Genomic DNA, 25,152 nt, shown 5'->3' on the forward strand with positions numbered 1-25,152 from the left:
CATGTTCTCCATATGTTCATCATAAAACCTATGTGTACATTTTTATAGATAACTATATTTCTTTAGGTGAAAGCTTTTTCATTATCCTAAGAAGGATGTGTGGTTGTTATGAGCATATCGCACGAACAGCAGAAGACGCCTGACGTAATTGTAGATGAGGCCTTATTGGGAGTTGACCTCGTAAGCAGTACAAACCAGATAAAAGGGTGAACACACTTGACTTCAGTATCTCACTCTGCAGAAACTGTTGTTGCTGTATGACTGTGATCTTCTTTATAAAGAATAAAACTTGTAAAAGACATCCCGGGTAAGACTTTGTTTCTTGACCACTGAGAGAAAATAGCCACTACAGGGCACTGTGGTTCGCCACTCACTCTGAGAGCGAACTACAGTCCCTAAAGACTTCAAGTTCATACATACCTCGCGCACACATCCGGAACTCACTTACACTGATTTATGATTCACAGCTGTCCTCCGTTTCCTTTTGGATCTGGCCCCAAGGAGCACTTTTAGCGATTTACTGCTAATGATGTTCTTTCGGGGAGGACTTTTAGAACCTGTGCGATCCAAAATGCCACCATTTGAGGAGGAGTGGAGTCTCTATTTCTTTATGGAGCACGCACTTTTAATATCTGGCTCTCCTCTCTCGATCGCCCTGAAGCAGGAAAACCCTCAGGAGGAAGGCCTAAGCGGTGATCAACAGAAAGGTCTGTTTTCGGGTCCTGCTAATTTATCTTCAGGAGGGAGGAGAGAAGCCCAACTGAAGCTTCGGGCTTATCCGCGTCGGGCTATTCCAAGACTTGCTTTTTCTGAGCCTCTGGACAGACTTCTTGAACTTTGTAAATCCCCAGTGTCGGCTCTAGCCCCAGAGCGCCCGCCAGTGTCGGCTCTATCCCCAGAGCGCCCGCCAGTGCGCACTTCAGTGCCGGTTGCAGTCTGCCTCCTTGCTTTACCGGTGCCGCCCAGACTCCTTGCCCTGCCGGCCCCAGCCCGGCTCCTTGCCCTGCTGGCCCCAGTCCGGCTCCTCGCCTTACCAACGCCATCCAGACGTCTTGCCCTGCCAGTACCTCCCAGACGTCTTGCCCTGCCAGCACCTCCCAGACGTCTTGCCCTGCCGGCCCCAGCCCGGCTCCTTGCTCTGCCGACCCCAGCCCGGCTCCCAGCTCTGCCGGTCCCAGCCCCGCCGGCCCCAGTCCAGCCGCCTCCAGCCCCGCCGGCTCCAGTTCAGCCGCCTCCAGCCCCGCTGGCTCCAGTCCAGCCGCCTCCAGCCCCGCCCGCTCTAGTCCAGTTGCTTCCAGCCCCGCCAGCTCCTGTCCAGTTGCTTCCAGCTCAGCCGAATCCAGTCCAGTTGCCTCTCATACAGCCGGCTCCCCACAGACCTCCTGCCTTGTATCTCCTGTTGGATTGTCCCTGGGTCATCCCTCCCGCTCCTCCCTGTTGTGCCTCTTCGCTACTCGGGACGAACCCTCCGGCTACAACCTGGTTTCCTGCCGGGGCACCTGAACCCCCCCTGGACGTTTTCTTCTGATTCTCCCTGGTCTGACCCTCCCATCCCTCCCCTTGCTCCTCCAATTGTACACCTGTCACACTCTAAAATTGAATATTAATTTGGTTAAGAGCTTATTAGAAAACAAATAAACTGAATTTGTATATTAAATAGAGCATGAACTTATACATTGTGAATACACTTTTAATATGTGATAAGAACTTTTTAAATATTTTTTTTTAATGTGTGTGGTGATGGAAATGACAGTAGTAAAAATGACTTTTCAACAGTTTATTGTGAAAAAATGAAAAATAGCTTCACAGATTAGCTTTGAGTTGATACTAGCCTTTCATGTATACACAACACTCCTATTTACCTTCATTTTGTTCAGCAAGTTTGGAAATGATGTAGAATAAATGTATTTCCTTATCAAGCAGTACCTTCATTTTTCTTCAAGTGTTGTTGATAAAAATGTAAATTCCTTCCATCTTGAAGATGTTCTCAGATGGCACTATTCATTTTCATAGAAACCACCTAAATAATCTCACACAAACTTTTTAAAGCGACATTACAGTGTTGTGGTGGAAATGACACTGATATATTTTATAAAAAAGTAATAATGATAATAGTCTCACATTAATAACTATAATATATTTAAATGATTTCACTAGTGCTTCATTAAGATACATTAATAGATACCAGAAAAATAATATTTTAAATGTTATTTTCATTGTTGAAGTTTAAAACTCTGGGTGTGCGACAAGGTGAAAACAGTGATTTTGAAACCTAAAAGGAGGTTGAATAATATGAAAAAATATAATAAAAAGCTAGTATTTTTTAAGTAGGTTTTATTATTAGTTTGACAAAGTAAGAGGAATTTGAACAAAATTATATATATATATATATATTTGGATATATGATCAAAGGACCTTGAAGTGCCCGTAGTTGAAGAATTACACATATATTATACTATATACTACGCCTGTCTAGAGCTAACTTACTTGAACTGTCTCAATCACCGCTTTTATCAAATTTTCAATCTGCATCATTCTCATGGTCACTAAAACCCATCTCATCCTCATTTTACAGCAGGAAGAGCCAGTTCTGACCTTTTCTTCTTTCACTTACCATAGAACATGGTGGTGCTCGCTAATACACTGTTTCCTGAATTCAAAAGTAGTATTGCCATTATATCTAGATATTATCCATAATGCAAATGCCTTTAACACATGACTTATCAACATTATAATACTAGCATTCATAGTGTTATTGTTACAACTTAAAAGATCACAGCTGACCTTGCTAGCTAGCTAACCCATTGCAATATTGCACATTACCGTCAGCCACACAGTTCATGCATAAAGCTCTCATCTATCAAGCTGATTATCTAAGAGCCGTGTGGTGCAGGAACAGATACTGAGAACAAAGTCAAGACATTATAAATTCTAGAGCACTTTTAAAATGTAGACTGTGACAAAGCAGCTAAACATAGATGAAGAATCGAGAATGAAATCAATTTTAGGAGAGTGGAGGTCAAATGCTGCTGTAGTTCTACTTAAATCAAAACCAATTAAGTTCAGTTTTATTCACTTCAGTTTAATACAAACATCATCATTAAAGCAGTTTCAGTTACATTCACTTCAGATGAATACAAATGGGTGAAGCTGTAGTCTGGATGATGGAGGGTTTGATGAGTATGAGCATCCATCATGGACGGTAGGATTATTGACACTTCTGGTGGCACATCTGGAGGGCTTGATCGTGGATATGGTGCAGTTCCAAGTAGGTCACCAGGCAGATGTTTAGACAGCCAACAGGATCAATGCAGAGATTCGTCTATACCTTTAATTAAATGACACAACATCTGATGCACAGAAGCCATTGCGCCTGTTAATATGCTTGGCGACTGGTGTCAGTGGATAGCGGCATGTGCCACTGGAGCTTGTGACGTGCGCTGATGCGTTGCGTCCTGTGTCACTGAGATTGTCGCAGTACATGTCGCTGTGTGGCTCCTCTAGTGGTGACTGACAGCTCCTGCTGCTGCTGCTGATGATGCTGACTACTGACTGAGCATGAAGTAGAGGTCTGCAGAGGTCAGATTTCTGCGGCGCGGGAGTACATTTTCGAAAAAAGCGCGGGAGCGGTCGATAACTGGTTGTATTTTGGACGGGATATCCACAATATATAGCAATATAGCGCCAAACCCACGCGAGCGAGCGAGCGAGCGAGCATATGTACGTGTATGAATGAGACAGCGTTATGCTATGTTTTTCGTTGTTGCTGTGTGTGTGTATGTGTGTGTGTGTGTGTGCGTATGAGAAGTGTGTGTGTGTGTGTGCGCATAAATGAGAGAGCTTTGCCTGTGTGTGTGTGCTTCGTGCTTGTGTGTGTGTGTGTGTATGCTTGTGTTGTGTGTTTATACAGACAGCTTGTAATAGGCTGTCTGGACTCTGTATAGCTGGGTGGTTTTCGGTTTTGCTCTCATCCCCCCCCCCCCCTCTTTAGCGGGATCGGGTGCGGCGGGTAGAAAATGGGGTGGGGCAGGCAGCGGGACAACAAATGCTGAATATAAGCGGGAGCGGTCGGGTTCGGGCTAAAACCTGGCGGGAGCGGGATTCAAATTTGCAGATCTCTAGCATGAAGTAGGTTGTGTAACACACACACTCAACGACAGAACAATATTTCATATTATATTAATATTAAATATAATTACGATATTGTATGACAATTATATTAACTACAGATCAAAATGATATAATATAACAAAATAATAATCATATAGTATTCAAATTATTATAAACTATATAAATGATTAGCCCTCCTGTGAAATTGTAATTCTTTTAAAAATATATTTATTTAAATTTCATCTAAATATTTAAATAAACTATATATTATATATTTATATGTACACGTGTTTCTAAGTTGAAGAATATTTTAAAAGCATATAAAACATAGTTTGAATAACTAATTTTCAATAATAAATGTCTTGGGAACACTTTACAATAAGGGAGTATGAGTTAATGTTAGTTACTGCATTAGGTAACATGAATTACCAGTGAACAACACATCAGTTATGCAACACTTAATCGTTGTTAATGTTAACTAAACATATATTAATCTGCTATTTAATACATGATGTAACACGAACTGATGCTGAGAAATGACTATTATTCAACACTACATATTATTTGTTAATGTTAACTTACTCGTCTTCTAATGCACCACTTTACATTCATTCTTTATAATTACATAACGTTTACCTACACATACATTAATGCATTTGATCATGGATTAGATAACCTGACCTGACAATGAACAACCCATCTAATCAGCAATACTAAATCTCACATGTAAACTAAACACTAGAGTTAATTATTAATACATTATTGAACACACTAGTTAATGCATTAGTTATATAATGACCATATATAATTAATATAATAATAAACAATAAATAAGGGTGTCACACCAGATGACAACAAAACTATTTTTTAGTGGTTTCAAAAAAGTGAATTATGTGATAAAGTTCAATTATGACAATATTAATAATATTCATTTTTGTCATGTGTGACGGTGAAAATGCAAAGTGATGTCGACGTACATTGCAGTGTTCATTTGTACAACAATATTAGGCTTCTGTATTTTAAAATAAGTTTCATGTCCCTTTAAATGTATTAGGTCATTTATTTAGGATATTGTATCACGTACAGCTATTCCAGTAATTCCTCACTTTACTTTTTCCAGTGGATAATTAAATGAAACTAAATGCAAGCAACTAGTTATTCATGTAAAACTTTTGTATAAAACTGCACTTCTCATGCAAATTGATGTTTTTGCACTTTCTACTTTGTGAAATGAACTAAATGAAAACTAAACATTCAAAAATTACACATTTATTTTTTGTTTTTGCTTCAATCAAAATTATTTTCAAATATGTTTTTTATAATTTTTGTGCATTCTCAAATCTTCAAATTACAACTTAGAAATGATCATTTTAATTTACAGAATTTTTATAATTCTAATATAATTTATATAAGTTTTTATAATTATCATTTCTATCTTTTTGCATTATATTTCATTTTTATAAGCAGTGTTGCTGACATTACCACAATTACATTACAGTATGTTTAGTGAACGACAAAATAATAAAACACTTAAGTAAAATCTCTAACTTGGAGATTTTTAACTAAACCAAACTACATATTTTACATTATTTTCAGATTTTTTCTTTAAACAAATTATCTTACGCTGTTTTAGCATTACAGTGCAGTAATAATATGAATATTTCTAAGCCCAGTATGTTGTATAAACAAACTCTGCAATGTAATAAATATTATTTTTGGCGGTTTTTATATTATTAATGAAATATTGTTCTGTTGTTAAGTGTCTGTGTTACACAACCTACTTCATGCTCAGTCAGCAGTCAGCATCGTCAGCAGCAGCAGCAGGAGCTGTCAGTCACCACTAGAGGAGCCACACAGCGACATGTACTGCGACAATCTCAGTGACACAGGACGCAACGCATCAGCGCACGTCACAAGCTCCAGTGGCACATGCCGCTATCCACTGACACCAGTCGCCAAGCATATTAACAGGCGCAATGGCTTCTGTGCGTCAGATGTTGTGTCATTTAATTAAAGGTATAGACGAATCTCTGCATTGATCCTATTGGCTGTCTAAACATCTGCCTGGTGACCTACTTGGACCTGCACCATATCCACGATCAAGCCCTGCAGATGTGACACCAGAAGTGTCAATAAGCCTACCAGAGTGTGCCAGTGGTTTCTGTCCATCAGGTGTCTATCTTTTTGCTGAACCACTTATGATCAATAATATCCTCCAAAGTGGGTCCATCGTCAACATTGAAACCGAAGCACATTTTCAGAAGATCTCTGCATTCTGTAGAAACGTAGAGAATTGATTAATCCTGTATGTTCTCACATGCCTAACATGAAAACTGTATATGAAGTTAGACTTAATTTTACATTTTTACAGTCTTGACAACACTGTCCAATTATATCTGAACAGCACTTTGTTGAGTTATTGTCTCACCTTTGGATACACTGGGGTGAAATCTTGGATACTCAACCATAGAGCGAAGGGGCCAATATCCATTCACCATCCTTGCCAGGAGTCTTGCCACACACTCAACATTTTCTTCTAGAGCAAAATGTGCATTCCTCAAGAAACCAACTTCTACTAGACGAGAATGCCACATACATTTGCAGTAGATTTGGTCAAATCCTGTAAGCAACAGATTTGTGAGTTAGAAGAGTAGAACAGCAATTTATAATAATTAAGCCATCAAAACTATTTCATTACAAGTGGTCAATGTAAAAGCAGGAGATCAATAAGCTGGGATATTAATAAGCAGCATTAAAAAATAAAAAACAATCAGTGCAAATTCTCCAGCATAACAGCCAGCATGAATTGTAAAATCTAGAACTGCCGGTGACCAGCAATACCAGAGGTTTCAGCAGGAGAGGTGAAGAGAAAAGCATCTTACCAGCGTGCGGTTTTAAGTCGCCCGCAATGTAATCACTGCAGCCAAAACCAATCAACTTGACTTGAAGGGTCTTTGGATTCACCAGGATGTTTTCTTCATAGATTGCTCTATGGTCAATGCCATGCTCCAGGCAGTGTTCTAATGCAATTAGGATCTGCAGGATCAAGAGTCGCGCTACACTTTCAGTCAAGGGACCATTGTTTCTCCTCAAGAATGCAGTCAAGGTCATACTCGGCTGCATGTACTCCATGACCAAAACATCATATTCCTCCACTTCAAAAAAGTCATACAACTCTATGATGTGGGGACATAAGGAAGGCTTCTTCAGTTCAAGCAATATTCTGGCCTCCGAAGTCGGGTAAAAGACACGTCCAGGCTAGAGAAAAATATTAGAAAAAGGTTAGAGCATGTGAACTGTATAATGTATCTGCACAATTATAACTGTATAATATAATGTGTTTAATATAGATTCAACACATATTCAGATATATTCATTGTGTTGTGTTTACTTACTTTCCGATTTATGTAACAGTTCGGCATATAAACGAATTTCAGGGCAACCTGCAAAAGAAACAAAATATTAATATTTTTTCCCCAAAGCAATGAAAAACGAATCATAATAAATCCAATAATACATGTGTATAATCCAACATGGACATGCGTCCATATGCACACCACTTCCTTTACAAGAAGAAAAAATTAAGTAAACAACATGTGCCGCAAAAGTGACTTACCTTTTTTCCATCAGATTTGCGTGTTGCCACGTAGACAGTGCCATAGATTCCCTTTCCTAGCTTCCTTCCAAGCTCATATTTGTCAAGAGGAGATCCTGAAAAACAAACAAAAGGATTATGACAGTTTACCAGGATTGCTCATTTCTGTTTTTGTCTTACTGTGATAGTAGGAGAATATATTTCTGTTGAGGTTCAGCGTGCTATAAAACTGTGTTTGCTTACTGACAAAAATATAAAACTTAAAAATGCCAAAACTGACATTTTGGCCTCCAGATGCCGAAGCGCAGATGTTTCAAAACTAATGCTGGGAAAAAATTGATCACGATTAATCATAGTATATTTATTATATATATAGACACATGCATGCAAACGATTTACAGATTTAGCTACAAATTCATATTTATTAGTCAAACTGCTATAAACACCCACACACACACTTCACCAGCACGTTCGTGTCTCTCTATGTGTGTACGAGCCCCTTTTCCTTTTCTTCCATGTTTTGGGAATAATGAGAATATTTCCATCACTGAAATGTAAGACTCTCCATTGTTGGTTTTTGTCTGTTTCTGCTGAGAGAAAATTCTCATTCAACATTAATTTGAATTCAGCAATTTATTATTTAAAAAGTGAATTAATTAAACTAAGAAGTAACTCGCTTTACATTTTTTTAAATAGTAACTCAAAATTTTTACTGAATACTTTACTCATTACTTAGAAAAGTAAGATTATTAGGTAACTCACGTTACTTGTAATGCGTTATCCCCAACACTACATATATATTATATAACACACGCACATATATTATGTCAAAACAAACTTTTATTTAGACGTGATTAACCGTGATTAACCTTTGCTCAGCACTATTGAAACACTGATCTAAAACACACGTGTCACATACATTCGGTGATCCGAGACTTGACATCCTTTCTAAATCTGCATTTGATTGACTGAAAATCCACACAATCGCACACAGCCTAGTGGGCAGTGCGGCAACATGTACTGTAACTACAGCACATTGCAGATGCTCTGAGTTCAAATCCTGGCTTGTGGACCTTCCTACTCTTTCTCTTAAACTTTGCATTTATTTACAAAGAGTTTATTCATATGTCAGACCGAACACATTACAAGAACAAAACTATGAAACCACATATTTTAAATGTTTATTACATGCTTTGCCCTGGATTCAAACTCATGACAACTGCATTCCAGATGTGAACATTATCCACTCTCCAATCACTTGATGAAATGAATGTTTTACACAACATATTATATTTCCTCAACTGCTTCTCTGTCAAAGCGGTTTCAGACCAACAGATTTCACTGTAGAGACACATTTGCTTTGACTGTTTCAGTGTTTCATGAATCCTCGCTCTGCCCACCACTATTCAAAACTATACAGAATTTACTGGAGATTTTTCAGGAGAAACATGATACCATGTTACAGAAATTACAGGAGAAATGTGAGGTCTTGCGATAAAGACTGACCTGGGCCGGTGTCTCTTCTACAAAAATCTGGATCCTCGTCGTAGGAGGAATCATCATCTTCATCATCCAGAAAATGTTGCTCAGCATTTCCTTCTCTGCTTCCTTAAGGGGATTACAATGAACAAAGGTTTATTATTGTGAGATGAACAGGACCCATCATTTATAGCTTTAGCTTGTTTTTATTACACCATTCCAGCACCTCCATTCTTCAGCATACACATTCCTTGAACACTGTTCACCCCTGACTCCACCCACTTCCACTTACATGACTTAAACACACATTAAGCTACAGATATTATTTATTAGGGGTCTAAACCTTCACAGGGCTCATGGTTTTGTTTACAATTATCATGTCACTGATTTGATCTAATTCCACATCATGATGAATTCCATACACACAGTTTTTAATATTCCTACACATGAACACAATTTTGTTATTTAATACAAAACTACAAAAACAAAAACATTCAGATATACGAACTGAACTTTTAATTGGATCAGCTCAAAGAAAACATGCTTCCTGAATATATCCAACAAAACTCAAATATGGCAAGGTTTATACCACCCTTTCAAACTGATTACAATTTCATTTGGTTTGACCATGTTTATTCCATTGAGGTGTTTATATGAAGCATTTATCATTCGAATTAAACTTTTAAACCAATTTAAAGGCTCCATGTAAACACACCTACATTGTTTTTATCAAAGTAAACTGACCTGAGCTGGTGCCGGGTTCTTCAATTTCATCAGGAAACTGTGATGGTTCACTGCTTGCTGCCGGCATCAAGTCCTCCTGATCTTCATCAACCTGAGAAGCTTCTTCAACTAAAGGGGATTAAATATATAAAAAGTTTCATCATTTTTATAATATAAATACATTTCATATTCTAAATTTTATTTTATTTGAACAAGTGATTAGAATCTGTTACCGTTTCTTCAAACAAAAGTATTTTAAACTTTAAACTTTAATTTTAAACTTATTACCACAAGAATATTACATACAGTACAACAAAACCCAGTGGTAAAACCTACAAAAATGTGAATTTAATACCACATATTACCTGGAGAATATTACAGTACACAAAGTATTGTTGTAAATATTACAAACATATTAAAGTAATACTATTATTCACTGCAAGAACATTACAGAAATATTACATGCAACAATACCTTACACAAAAACAACACAGTACTACACAATTACCACTCCAGATTTTTGTTCTTCTATTTATCATATGGAATACCACAGGATATTTTTGTGAGAGATGGCTTTAAATTATTACCCATGGCACTCTTTCTGAATCACAATCATCAACGACAGTCATGTGATATTGCTCAACTTAACAATCTGTATTTTAAGGACCAAATTTATCATAGTAGAATTGGAGAAATGAAGGGTCTTGTCATTGTAAACTGACCTGAGCTGGGGCTGGGTTCATCCCTTTCATCAGGGAACTGAGGTGGCAGCATCAAGTCCTCCTGATTTTCATCATCCTGAAAAGCTTCCTCGACTTTTCTTTTTCTGCCTCTGCGTCCTAAAGTGGATCAAAATATGGAAGGGTTAATTACAGATGATCACTTATTTTGGTAATCTGCATTCTAGAGCTGCACAATTCTGGCTAAAATGAGAATCGAAATTTTTTTTTTGCCTAAAATAAAGATCAGGATTTTCTCACGAGTCTGTAGATGTAAAATAAAGAATGATATGAGTGGGCTATTATTATTGTCATTCTCAAACATGTGGTAAAACAGCAATAGGCTTTGTGTATCTGTACTGTAAGTTAAAATGCTTAATTTTGTATAGACTTGGAATGGTTCCCTTGAACAGACTTTAGATTTGTCCTGGTCATCAATGCTGATGATAGTTCTGATGTTGAATTATTGTTTCAGACATATGCTTACAATCTGTCGTTTTCTGCTTAAAATCTGTCACTGACGTCATTTTCGTGAATACAGAAGACTGGGTGGGTATTTTTGCATTTCGGCTGGTTTTGGATACTGTTTGGGCTGGCAACACTGTGCACGCTTTCGGTTTCATTTTCACTACTAAGAGCGGTTCACTGCCCGCGCGACTTCCAAACGATCACTCTGTGCCACAAACTGTTATTTACAACTTTATTACCTGTTATTTACAGCTTATGCAGGTTCTGTTCACTAAGTAAACTTCACTCAGAGGCGTGCGCCCACGCTCCCTCCCTTTCTGTGGTAACAGCTGACGGTCAGCTCATGTCACGAATGATTTTGCACTCACAAAAACATGACAAAGACAGAAATGACATTTTGAGGTGAATTGTATCTTGTAAATACAGCATGTGACTTTTAACACCATTTGGATGTGTCCATGTTGCTGAACAACGTATGTAAAACAATGTGAGGACTTGTGCGGCCATCATTGCTTCTCTCCTGAACTTGAAAATATGATTGACAGAATCGTAGAAATGCTGAATTAAGATCGTCTAGGGGGTCGAATCAAGATCGCAATCTTCTTACGATAAATTGTGCAGCTCTACTGCGTTCATTCATATTACTACTCAGTATAGGGTGAACCCGATTAGTCAAAGCTTCGCAACGACCAATCTCTCAGCTGAATATTTGCAGAGGTAAATTACGAAATGAGGATCAGGCTATTTTGGCTATATGGGGGTTCCACATGATTTCACATCGAACTACTGGTTTTCACCCCTTTAGTGACTGCTTATCAAAATATAATCCAAACCGTTTGCTATACGCTCTTCTAGCGCTGGACTTTTAGAATTTCACTCTGTATTCCTGATGCGATCTGGCAGGACTATTTTAGGCTCTATGCTCCATAAGTTTGGAATTGTCTCCCAAATGAAGTGAAAGAATCCCCCAGCATTCATTTTTTTAAAATGCATGTTCAGATTTTTACCAGATTTATGCTTTGAGTGTCAGTTTTGCACTCCATATGTGATTATTTATTTTTTTATTATTATTATTAGACTCCTGCCAATCTCCACTCCCACAAACATTCTTTAAAATATCATCTTTTTTGGTTGACAGAAAAAAAGAAAATCATAAAGGTTTGGAACAAGTATATAATTATGTTTTTTTTCACCTTTTACTGGGATAGAATAGTGGAGGACAGACAGGAAAGTATTAGGACCAGAGAGAGGGGAAGGGTCGACATAGGTCCTCGAGTCGGGAATCGAACATGGGTCGCCATGAGCACCATGGTGCTATATGTCGGCACACTTAACCACTAGGCTATTGGTACCGACTGGTTTGGAACAAGAAAAGTGTGAGAAAATGATGACAGAATTTTTGGTGAAGTATATCTCCGTAACGAAGCTGAAGAAAAGTGTGTTCTAGTGGTAGTAAACTGACCAGAGCTGGTGCTGGGTTCTTCACTGTCATCAGGGACCTGTGCTGGTTTATGGCGTTTTGCTGGCATCAAGTCCTCCTGATTTTCATCATTCTGAAAAGCTTTCTTGGCTTTTCTTTTTCTGCCTCTGCATCCTAAAATGGATCAAAATATGGAAGTTATTTACAGATGATCACTTATTTTGGTAATCTGCATTCATTCATTACTACTCAGTAACTTCGCAACTACCAATCTCTCAGTCGAATATTTGCAGAGGTAAATTATGAAATGAGGATCAGGCCATTTCGGCTATTAAGGGGTTCCGCAATGTCTGATTTCACATCGAACCACTGGTTTTCTCCCCCTCAGTCGGTATATAGCATGCGTTCATGTAATTAATGCTGTAACTGAAAATAAAAATGTTTTTGGTAAATATTTTGACATGCTTGAACAAATTCACCCTCCTTGACATTTAAGTTTCACTTTCCATGATCTGTAACTGTCAGACAAGCATCTAGGCAGCAGGGATTTAATCTTTCACAATATCTGTTATATTTTATAATATTTTCAACTATTAAAAATGTGAAGGCACTTTCAAATGGTAAAAGATTAAACCAAAAAAACTACATTTTAGTCTCCTGATTCTTTGTCTACAATAATGCTTTGCCTATTCTGTGGATGAGCAGATCAGGGCATCTGCATTCATAGCGTTCACTCTCATTATCAGCATATCTGTTTGTGTCAAGCTGTGTATAGCCAACAAACAATTTCAGCATCCTCACTTTTGGCTGAACTATTTTTTTTATATATGAAGGGCTCAGATGCAAAAGCCGCTTAACGTCACTTCCGCCAAAAATGAGCTAAAGACATAAAGCAAATGCTTTATACACATAGTACATGTTCATCTAAATCCCAGCATCCACACATTCAGAAATAACAGTTTGTTTGCAAAAGCCTCTAAACGCCACTTGCCTTTGACAGCAAAACCCGCTATGTCCCGAGAACCAATCAGAAGCTGTGAATCGAATCATGTTTTCAATGTAACAGCGCTCTGATACGCGGGCTTTTATGAGCAGACTGTTTTATTAATTTAGATTTTAAAAGATGGAGTTTGATGAAGTTCATGAGCCTGTCTGAATGTCAGTGAATGGCAAATGAAAATGTCCCTTGCCTCAAAACTCTGTGCATTATAAGAAAAAGAAAACACACTTTACAGTCAGAAGTGCAGCATGCATTCATGTTTTTTTTACGCAGTGACGCTACTTTAAATGAATCCGAATTACTTTACATTAAACGGCAACATTGTTTCACGAAAGAAGTTAGGATGTCATTCAGAAATGATAATGTTAAGATGTAAGTAATGTCAATTTTAATGTTATTGATTAATGCACTTACTTGACAGATTTCCATATAGTCCCTGGTTTATCAGGGGTTACCACAGCGGAATGAACTGCCACTTACTTGACAGATTTCTGTATTTTTAATTTTAGGAGGTTTGTGTATGTGTTTATTGTTTGGTAAAATAATTTCTAATTGCTTCTTTAGTGATTTTGCAACAAATTATACTTTTTTGTCCCAATTTGTGGATTTACAGGGTTTTGCATAAAAAGCACAAGTGGATTTAGCTGGTTTTAACGCAAAAGAAAATATACCTTGTTAAAAACCAAAGAATTGTCTAAAGTGACATTTTTGAAAAAAAAAAAAAGTTATTTCATTTACTAGCCAATAACCTTTTCATTATCTAGAAAATGACTCGTTTGAACCTAATTATAGGTGTTTGATAGAAAATGCTTATTACAAAAAAAGTGGTCTGATGGGTTTAGAGGGTTTTGCATCTGGACTCTTCATATATATCTTTACTGGATACAATCTTATTTAAATTCCTAAGCAGTGTTTCCTGTAGGATTTTTTCCAGCTGTGAAAGCAGGCCTTTTTTATACAGATCTACCAACTACCTGTGGCGTTATTACAATGACAAATGTCGTGAGCGCAGTATTACAACTTGAGATCGCATTTATGTAATAGCCTTTAAGCATGCCAATCTTTTTGCTTGCGCGCCGATTTCCTCTGCTCATGCACAAAACTACTTGCACAACCCCTCAAATATGCTGCTCAAGTGCAGATCTTCTTGTGCGCTCTCAAATAAACAATGATGAAGAACGATATAGTGAATTTATTTAACAAGTATGTCTCCAAAAATATTCCTAGCAAATCTAATAAATATTGAAGACCTACAGAGCGGTATTAATGCGTCCTGAAGTAAAGTGAAACAGCTATACATCGTGTTTGCTGGCCTCACACATCACGCACCTGTCAGTCAGTCAGCCAGCACGTAACCTTAAAGGGTTAAACAAATGACGCACAGCACTACAAGCAGTGTAATAAGGAGATATGTATAATTTTTTGTTATTTTGAAGAATTATTTTCCATGTACATAGTTTTAAAATTACATTACAGATTCAATCCCATTATTGTTTTTATCTCTATTTTCAGATCTTGCCAAAATGTGTGAATAATATTACAATATTAAACTGTGAAAATGATCGGCCATTGCATTTCCACATTTTCTCCAGCATTCACCATTTTTTATTACAAGTTGGAAAATATTTATTTTTTCCAAATAAATTCCCTTGAATCTGGGTTAATTGTGATCATGTGTGTTTTCCACATAGATAACCATACCTCTTTTCTTATAATTACATTAGCTTCCTTTTCCCATTTCTATTTCATATACATGGCTGAGTGTTTCTTTGCTGATGTCAGACAGGAATAGTTTATTGATACTAATTTCTTATTCGCCTTCTTTTTGTAAGTTTCTGCAAATACCCACACTGATGTTGGTTCTATATTTTCTAAATCTCTTGTGCTCTTATTGAAATAGTCTCTAACCTGAAGGTTATCTCAGTTACATGTATTTGAAAGTTGTCGGAAACTTTTCAGTTCATTGTCAGCAGTGATGAGACAGAAAACTATCTCTTTACTGAAAGTGGAGCTAAAGAAAAGTGTGTTTTGTGAAAGTAAACTGACCTGAGCTGGAGCTGGGTTCATCACTTCCATCAGGGAACTGTGTTGGTTTATGCTGTGTTGCCGGCATCAAGTCCTCCTGATCTTCATCATCCTTAAAAGCTTCCTCCATTTGTATTTTTCTGCCTCTGCCCCCTAAAGTGGATTAAATACAATAAACTTTTTATTCAATTTTTATAATGTAAATAAATGTGATATTCTATGTTTTATTAACATTTTCTTAGAAAACAATGACAAGTGATTATAATCTGTAACAGAGTTTCTTCAAACCAAAAGACATTGTGGTTGCTTCTGTGTATTATATATTAGTTGTATATTGTTGTGTCATCGAATGGTTGCAAATGTGTTCTTGTGGTAGTAAACTGACCTGAGTTGGTGCTGGGTTCTTCACTTTCATCAGGGAACTGTGTTGGTTTGCGGCGTGTTGCCGGCATCAAGTCCTCCTGATCATCATCATCCTGAAAAGCTTTCTTGGCTTTTCTTTTTCTGCCTCTGCGTCCTAAAATGGATTAGATACAACAAACGTTTTATTTTCAAATTATAAATAGATTTGATGTTTTATACTTAATTAACATTTTCTTACAAAACAATGACAAGTGATTATAATATGTAACAGTTTCTTCAAACCAAAAGACATTGTGGTTGCTTCTATGCATTTTATATAGTTGTGTCATCAATGGTTGCAAATCCCAATTTAACATTCCTATTCATGATATATCTCTAACAAAAATGGGCTTTAGTGATCCTGCTGAACAAAATTAATTTACCACAGAAAAGTATTTCTCTTTAACAAAGCTGAAGAAAAGTGTGTTCTTGTGGTAGTAAACTGACCTGAGCTGGTGCTGGGTTCTTCACTTTCATCAGGGAACTGTGTTGGTTTGCGGCGTGTTGCCGGCATCAAGTCCTCCTGATCATCATCATCCTGAAAAGCTTTCTTGGCTTTTCTTTTTCTGCCTCTGCGACCTAAAATGGATTAGATACAACAAATGTTTTATTTTCAAATTATAAATAGATTTGATGTTTTATACTTAATTAACATTTTCCTAGAAGACAATGACAAGTGATTATAATCTGTGACAAGAGAGTTTCTTCAAACAAAAGGATTTTAAAGACAATGTGGTTATTTCTAAGCATTTTTCACATTTGTGTCATTAAACGGTTGCATAAACCCAATTTGACACTCCTATCCTTGTGATATCCCTTTTAAAAATGGGCTTTACTGATCCTACTGTCCTGCTGAACAAAATAAATTTACCACAGAACAAATAAGCTGAGAAAAATATGACAGGATCACCAAAGCCCTTTCTTTAGTGGAGTATCACAACAATTTAGAGCTATGCATGTGATTTTTCTGTTGTTTTCATGTGCCAATATTAACTCATTACCACAAGAATATTACAAGAAAATTACAGACAACAATACCTTACACAAAACAACACAGTACTACACAATTACCACTCCAGTTATTTGGGTTATGCTGTTTTATCATATGGAATACCACAGGATATTTTTGTGAGAGATGGCTTTGAATTATTACCCATGGCACTCTTTCTGAATCACAAACAGTAACGACAGTCATGTGATATTGCTCAACTTTACAATCTGTATTTTAAGGACCAAATTTATTGGAGAAATGAAGGGTCTTGTGGTAGTAAACTGACCTGAGCTGGTGCTGGGTTCATCACTGTCATCAGGGAACTGTGCTGGTTTATGGCGTTTTGCCGGCATCAAGTCCTCCTGATTTTCATCATTCTGAAAAGCTTTCTTGGCTTTTCTTTTTCTGCCTCTGCATCCTAAAGTGGATGAAAATATAGAAGGGTTAGTTATAGATGATCACTTATTTTAGTAATCTGCATTCATATTACTACTCGGTATAGGGTGACCCCGAATAGTCGCAGCTTAGCAACTACCAATCTCTCAGTACATTTGCAGAGGAAAATTACGAAACGAGGATCAGGCCATTTTGGCAATATGGGGGTTCCTCAATGTCTGATTTCACATCGAACGACTGGTTTTCTCCCCTTAAGTTGATATATAGCCTGTTTTTACACCAAGTTCTACCAGATTTATGTTTTTCAGCGTGTCATGTTTTACTCACAATTTACTCCTCCTCAAGTGGTTCCAAACCTTTATGAGATTATTATTACTAAAAGAATATATTTTGAAGAAAGCTGAAACCCTCTAATAATTGACTTCCACAGCAGGAAAACAAATACTATGGAATTCAATGAAGACAGGTTTCCAGCTTTCTTCAAAATATCATCTATTTTGGTTGACAGAAAAAAGGAAATAAAAAAGGCTTGGAACAAGTAAAGTGTGAGTAAATGATGACAGAACTTTCATTTTTGGTGAAGTATATCTCTTTAACGACGCTGTAGAAAAGTGTGTTCTTGTGTTAGTAAACTGACCTGAGCTGGTGCTGGGTTCTTCATTGTCATCAGGGAACTGTGTTGGTTCACAACGTTTTGCCGGCATCAAGTCCTCCTGATCATCCTGAAAAGTCACCTTGAGTTTTCTTTTTCTGCCTCCTAAAGTGGATTAGATACAATAGTTTATTTTTTTTAAATAAAATTTTCTTAACATAAATAGATTTTATAATTTTTTTGTATTAAAAGTTTCTTTAAAAACAATTAACAAGTGATTATATCTGAGACAGAGTTTCTACAGACAAAATAATTTTTTAGACACTGTAATTGCTTTTAAGTATTTTACACATTTCGCATAAACCCAATTTAACACTTTAAGTTGGGATTTAGTGGGGCTTTTCTGATCCTACTGTCCTGCTGAACAAAATAAATTTACCACAGAACAAATAAGCTGAGCAAAATATGACAGGATCACCACAGCACTTTCTGTAGTGGAGTATCACAACAATTTAGAGTTATGCATGTGATTTTTCTGTTGTTTTCATGAGGCAATATTAACTCATTACACTCAAAAAAAGGAAACAAGCCACTTTTTAGATTTGCAAAACAGAAACATGTCTTATGGAAAAGAATGGAACGAGTTTAGTTCTGTTAAATGATTTATTCTAGTTGTTTAAAACTACATGAAGAAATAATCAAATGAATTAGATAAGAGCTTGTTCATTCAAAGAGATTTAAGCTTTTTCTGTTGTTTTCATGTGGCAATATCAACTCATTACCACAAGATTCCAGGAATATTACATACAGTACAACAAAACCCTGTGGTAAAACCTACAAAAATGTTAAATTATTACCATATTAAAATGGACACTACTACAGTACACAAAGTATTGTTGTAAAAATTACAAACATATTAAAGCAATACTATTAATTACTGCAAGAACATTACAGAAATATTACATGCAACAATACCTTACACAAAAACAACACAGTACTACACAATTACCACTCCAGTTTTTTTGTTTTTCTGTTTTATCATATGGAATACCACAGGATATTTTTGTGAGAGATGGCTTTGAATTATTACCCATGACACTCTTTCTGAATCACAATCAGTTACGACAGTCATGTGATATTGCTCAACTTAACAAACTGTATTTTATGGACCAAATTGATCATAGTAGAATTGGAGAAATGAAGGGTCTTGTCATGGTAAACTGACCTGAGCTGGTGCTGGGTTCTTCATTGTCATCAGGGAACTGTGCTGGTTTATGGCGTTTTGCCGGCATCAAGTCCTCCTGATTTTCGTCATCCTGGAAAGCTTCATCGACTTTTCTTTTTCTGTCTCTGCTTCCTAAAGTGAATTAAATACAGTAAACCGTTTATTCAATTTTCACAACATAAATAGATTTTATATTTTTTATGGTATTAAAATGTTCCTAGAAGACAATGACAAGTGATTATCTGTGACATACTTTCTATAGTGGAGTATCACAACAGTTTACAGTTATGCATGTGATTTTTCTGTTGTTTTCATGAGGCAATATATCAACTCATTGCCACAAGAATACAACAGGAATATTACATACAATACAAAAAGTCCTGTGGTAAATACTACAAAAATGTGAAATACTACATTTTACCAGGAGAACATTACAGTACACAAAATACTGTGGTAAATATTAGAGATATATGAAAGTTATACAGTTCATTACAGGAATATTACATACGACAAAAACAACACAGTACTAGACAATCTTGGTCTTGTCATGGTAAACTGACCTGAGCTGGTGGTGGGTTCTTCATTGTCATCAGGGAACTGTGCTGGTTTATGGCGTTTTGCCGGCATCAAGTCCTCCTGATCTTCATCATCCTGAAAAGCTTCCTTGGCTTTTCTTTTTCTGCCTCTGCATCCTAAAGTGGATCAAAATATGGAAGGGTTAATTATAGATGGTCACTTATTTTAGTAATCTTCATTCATTCATTACTACTCGGTATAGGGTGACCCTAAATAGTCAAAACTTTGCAACTACCAATCTCTCAGCTGAATATTTGCAGAGGTAAATTATGAAATGAGGATCAGGCCATTTTGGCAATATGGGGGTTCCTCAATATCTAATTTCACATCGAACTACCGGCTTTCTCCCCTTAAGTTAATATATAATGCCTGTTGTTTTACCAATTTTTACCAGATTTATGCTTTTTTGAGTGCTAGTTTTGCACTCCATATGTCTTTTTTTTAATGATTATTATCAGACTCCCGCCAATCTCCACTCCCACAAACACCAGCCCTCCTCAACCCAGACAGGAAAAAAAATACTATAGAATTTAATGAAGACAGGTTTCCAGCTTTCTTCAAAATATCATCTTTTTTTTGGTTTTACGAAGTTGAAGAAAAGTGTATTCTTGTGTTAGTAAACTGACCTGAGCTGGTGCTGGGTTCATCACTGTCATCAGGGAACTGTGATGGTTTACGGCGTTTTGCCGGCATCAAGTCCTCCTGATCATCCTGAAAAGTCACCTGGAGTTTTCTTTTTCTGCCTCCTAAAGTGGATTAGATACAAAATGTGTTTTCCATAAAATGTTCATAACATAAATAGATTTTATCATCTTTATTGTATTAAAATGTTCTCTGTGACAGAGTTTCTTCAGACAAAAGGATTTTTTTAGACACTGTGGTTGTTTCTAGGCATTTTACACATTTGTGTAATTGAACGGTCGCATAAACCCAATTTTACGGTGGCCCAATAGTGCAAAACAACAACATTAAGATGAAAACGCTGCAACATGAACACAACAACATTAAGATGAAAACACAACAACATTAAGATAAAAATGCTGCAACATGAACACAAGAACATTAAGATGAAAACACAACAACATTAAGATGAAAACACAACAACATTAGGATGAAAACACAACAACATTAAGATGAAAACACAACAACATTAAGATAAAAATGCTGCAACATGAACACAAGAACATTAAGATGAAAACACAACAACATTAAGATGAAAACACAACAACATTAGGATGAAAACACAACAACATTAAGATGAAAACACAACAACATTAAGATAAAAATGCTGCAACATGAACACAAGAACATTAAGATGAAAACACAACAACATTAAGATGAAAACACAACAACATTAGGATGAAAACACAACAACATTAAGATGAAAACACAACAACATTAGGATGAAAACACAACAACATTAAGATGAAAACACAACAACATTAAGATAAAAATGCTGCAACATTAAGATGAAAACACAACATTAAGATAAAAATGCTGCAACATTAAGATGAAAACACAACATCAAGATAAAAATGCAGCAACATTAAGATGAAAACACAACAACATTAAGATGAAAACACAACAACATTAAGATAAAAATGCTGCAACATTAAGATGAAAACACAACATCAAGATAAAAATGCAGCAACATTAAGATGAAAACACAACAACATTAAGATGAAAACACAACAACATTAAGATAAAAATGCTGCAACATTAAGATGAAAACACAACATCAAGATAAAAATGCAGCAACATTAAGATGAAAACACAACAACATTAAGATGAAAACACAACAACATTAAGATAAAAATGCTGCAACATTAAGATGAAAACACAACGACATTAAGATAAAAATGCTGCAACATTAAGATAAAAACACAACATCAAGATAAAAATGCAGCAACATTGAGATGAAAACACAACAACATTAAGATAAAAATGCAGCAACATTAAGATGAAAACACAACAACATTAAGTTAAAAACGCTGCAACACTAAGATGAATCATGCTGCAACACTAAGATGAAAAGCGCTGCAACTTTAAAATCACAACACAACGGAAATGCTCCTGACCACTAGGTGGCAGATAACGGGCAGTCGTGTGCCCATCTTAAGAGTTTTAGTTCAAAAGTTTCGTTTCATTTCGGACGTTGCTCTTGGAAGCAATCATGTATTGCCCATTTTGCGGGGCTTCACTTGACAGTTGCCCGTCATTCTGCAGCAAATGTGGAAAAAACATAACGTTTCTGAAAGGCAAAGTTCCTGATGGAAATGAGCCCAGCACCAGTGGAGGTAAGTTACAATGCTGTATTGTTTGTAGGGTCCTATAAATTTCATAAATCGTATCTGACATGAAATCGAATAACGCGGTTTGTCACGGAATTTTCTTATTTTTTGATGAATATATTAAAATAGCGTTGTAACGTTACACCTCGTCAAAGCACGATCCCGAGGATTTATGTTAATTGGACATGCTGTTTGATTTCTAAAGAATGTTTTATTCTTTTTAATATTTAATGCAGATTTTCGTTAGCTGATTAATGTGACATACAATAGATTTTTATGACAATGTTTCTGAAGCAGGAAAAACAGAAACAAGTTCTGTGGATTGCTTCATGAAGTACTATTGATGTTTAATTTTATAAAAACATTAAGATTTCCCAGAATATCAAATCTTAAAGTAATAAAAATCCTCATTCACAACTTGATTTAAATTTAATGTTACTAACTTACATTTAGAACTTCTTGTGGAATTTCTCGAGGTAATAATCATTGTTTTGGTCTGTATTAATAATATCTGTTTAATCAGAAGAAGTAATCGGTGTTCCACTGCCACCTAGTGGTTGGGAGCATTTCCGTTGTGTTACGTTTTTAGTGTTGCAGAATTTTTCATCTTAGTGTTGCAGCATTTTTCATCTTAGTGTTGCAGCATTTTTCATCTTAGTGTTGCAGCATTTTTCATCTTAGTGTTGCAGCATTTTTCATCTTCGTGTTGCTGCATTTTTCATCTTAGTGTTGCAGCATTTTTCATCTTAGTGTTGCAGCATTTTCATCTTAATGTTGTTGTGTTTTGCACTACTGGGCCACCGTACAATTTAACACTTTAAACTGGGCTTCAGAGGGGCTTTACTGATCCTACTTTACTGATCCTACTTAATTTACTTAAAATTTAATGTGGTAAATGGGGTATTAATTTCTCATTTTTGTAGGTTTTACCACAGGATTTTGTTGTACAGTATACAAAGTATTGTTGTAAATATTAAAAACACATTAAAGCAATACTATTATTTACTGCAAGAACATTACAGAAATATTACATGCAACAATACCTTACACAAGAACAGCACAGTACTACACAATAACCACCAATTTTTTGTTCTTCTGATTTATCATATGAAATACCACAGGATATTTTTGTGAGAGATGGCTTTAAATTATTACCCATGACACTCTTTCTGAATCACAATAAGTAACAACAGTCATGTGATATTGCTCAACTTTACAAACTGTATTTTAAGGACCAAATTGATCATAGTAGAATTGGAGAAATGAAGGGTCTTGTCATGGTAAACTGACCTGAGCTGGTGCTGGGTTCTTCATTGTCATCAGGGAACTGTGCTGGTTTATGGCGTTTTGCCGGCATCAAGTCCTCCTGATTTTCATCATTCTGGAAAGCTTCATCGACTTTTCTTTTTCTGTCTCTGCTTCCTAAAGTGGATTAAATACAGTAAACCGTTTATTCAATTTTCACAACATAAATAGATTTTATATTTTTTATGGTATTAAAATGTTCCTAGAAGACAATAAAAAGTGATTATCTGTGACATACTTTCTATAGTGGAGTATCACAACAGTTTACAGTTATGCATGTGATTTTTCTGTTGTTTTCATGAGGCAATATATCAACTCATTGCCACAAGAATACAACAGGAATATTACATACAATACAAAAAGTCCTGTGGTAAATACTACAAAAATGTGAAATACTACATTTTACCAGGAGAACATTACAGTACACAAAATACTGTGGTAAATATTAGAGATATATGAAAGTTATACAGTTCATTACAGGAATATTACATACGACAAAAACAACACAGTACTAGACAATTACCACTGCAGGTTTTGTGTATTTTGTGTATAACTGTATTTTAAGGACCACATTTATTAAATTAGAACTGGAGAAATGAAGAGTCTTGTCATAGTAAACTCACCTGAGCTGGTGTTTTCTGCTTCAGGGCGGGAACAATTGCTTGTTTCCCCCTTAAAAAAACCAATCATCTTCCAAATGTACTCCATTTCTGTTAGTTTCAACAACAAGTAAATATGGAAATTCAAAATAGCAAAGCTGATAAATCTCGATAATTCTCGCACTGAGCTTCTTTCACAAACTCGATCTGACAGCTGTAAATACTTTTTGTGCTTGAACTAATTGGAAGATTACTACTGAAAACTGTGTGTGTGTGCGCCTGAGAACCCCGCGTTCTGTAACGTCATTATTAGAACGCGGGTTCCCAAGGTGATCCAAGATGGTTGTGATGTAGGTAATCGTCATTATTTTTCAGGGTTTCAAAGGTGAAGTGATTTCTTAACCCACTTCTTAATACCAGAGATTCATTCATTCATTCATTTTCTTTTCGGTTTAGTTCCGGTGATAACAATATACAAATAAGTGTGCACGTTGTATAAGTTTTTGACATACTGGCTGCAGGGGTAAAATGGATACCTGCCACAGCTAAATGCGCCTGCCACTGTTAACGTAAATGCGGCCGCCTATGGCAAGCCTTTTTAGCATTTCAACCTTTATTCTTACTATCTATAAATATATTTAAATATATTTCTAATTATATTTTGACGAGTGACAATTATAATTTGAATAGTCAGAATGAAAATTAGAAATTCGAGATCTCTGTAAATGTATTTTGACTAGTCAAAACTCAATGAAGATATCTCTAATGATGTTGTAGATATCTCTAAAATATGCGTCATGTATCCGTATATAATGGTAATAAGAGATAACCGTTTCGACTAGTCACAATTATAGTTGACGATATTTGCATTGTATTTTTAAACTAATATATATATATATATATATATATATATATATATATATATATATATATATATATATATATATATATATATATAAATAAACAGATGCAACTGTCTCGGATAAAAAAACAGTATTATGAACTTTTATTTATGAACTTATTATAATTTTACGGCATGAAAAACTCCAGTATTAAAGGAAGCTGAATATTTTATAGTACAAAAAGAGCTGTATTATCAATAAATGAATCTCCTTTATCACAAGTAGTGCTGGAATCCTCTTTGTTCTTACAGTTTTATTTGTTTCCATGTACGTTGTGAAGTGTTAGAGTTGCTCCAGATCTTACCTCTTGAAGAGAGAGTTGACAGTAAACAAT

General features: G+C 35.9%; 3 protein-coding genes across 13 annotated transcripts in view; 2 read left to right on the top strand and 1 right to left on the bottom strand.

The window, feature by feature from the left end:
* LOC799924 (uncharacterized) overlaps positions 1-6,253 on the top strand; it is a 107,954-nt gene extending 101,701 nt beyond the window's left edge. For 3 of the 4 annotated variants that reach the window (XM_087253873.1, XM_087253872.1, XM_087253874.1), the window contains exon 23: positions 6,082-6,253. The gene's annotated coding sequence lies outside the window, so the exon portion shown is untranslated. Of the gene's footprint in view, positions 1-6,062 lie in introns of all 4 variants that reach the window. The other variant, XM_088650993.1, reaches the window with a different exon arrangement.
* Positions 1-25,152, top strand: part of rufy3 (RUN and FYVE domain containing 3) — an 881,807-nt gene that overhangs the window by 327,176 nt on the left and 529,479 nt on the right. The window lies entirely within an intron of this gene.
* Positions 5,552-24,723, bottom strand: LOC100001405 (uncharacterized). Of its 8 annotated transcripts, XM_087253885.2 has the most exons (19): positions 23,941-24,723; positions 23,303-23,434; positions 20,348-20,467; positions 19,706-19,837; positions 19,146-19,277; positions 17,966-18,085; positions 17,219-17,350; positions 16,389-16,520; positions 15,925-16,056; positions 15,561-15,692; positions 12,557-12,688; positions 10,630-10,746; positions 9,929-10,036; positions 9,212-9,313; positions 7,727-7,821; positions 7,506-7,553; positions 6,993-7,368; positions 6,539-6,730; positions 5,552-6,385 (listed from the first exon to the last, which is right to left on the bottom strand). In XM_087253885.2, the coding sequence occupies exons 1-19, from the start codon at positions 24,023-24,025 to the stop codon at positions 6,279-6,281; spliced, it is 2,526 nt and encodes an 841-aa protein (XP_087110011.1). In that variant the 5' UTR covers positions 24,026-24,723; the 3' UTR covers positions 5,552-6,278. The 8 variants fall into 8 exon arrangements, with proteins under 8 accessions (XP_087110011.1, XP_087110014.1, XP_087110016.1 ...); XM_087253888.2 differs by lacking the exon at positions 17,219-17,350 and having other exon boundaries at positions 23,941-24,268; XM_087253886.1 differs by lacking the exon at positions 15,561-15,692 and having other exon boundaries at positions 6,212-6,385.

This window comes from Danio rerio, chromosome 5 (assembly GCF_052040795.2).
Source record: "Danio rerio strain M-AB ecotype USA chromosome 5, GRCz13ab, whole genome shotgun sequence".
Classification (NCBI taxonomy): domain Eukaryota; kingdom Metazoa; phylum Chordata; class Actinopteri; order Cypriniformes; family Danionidae; genus Danio; species Danio rerio.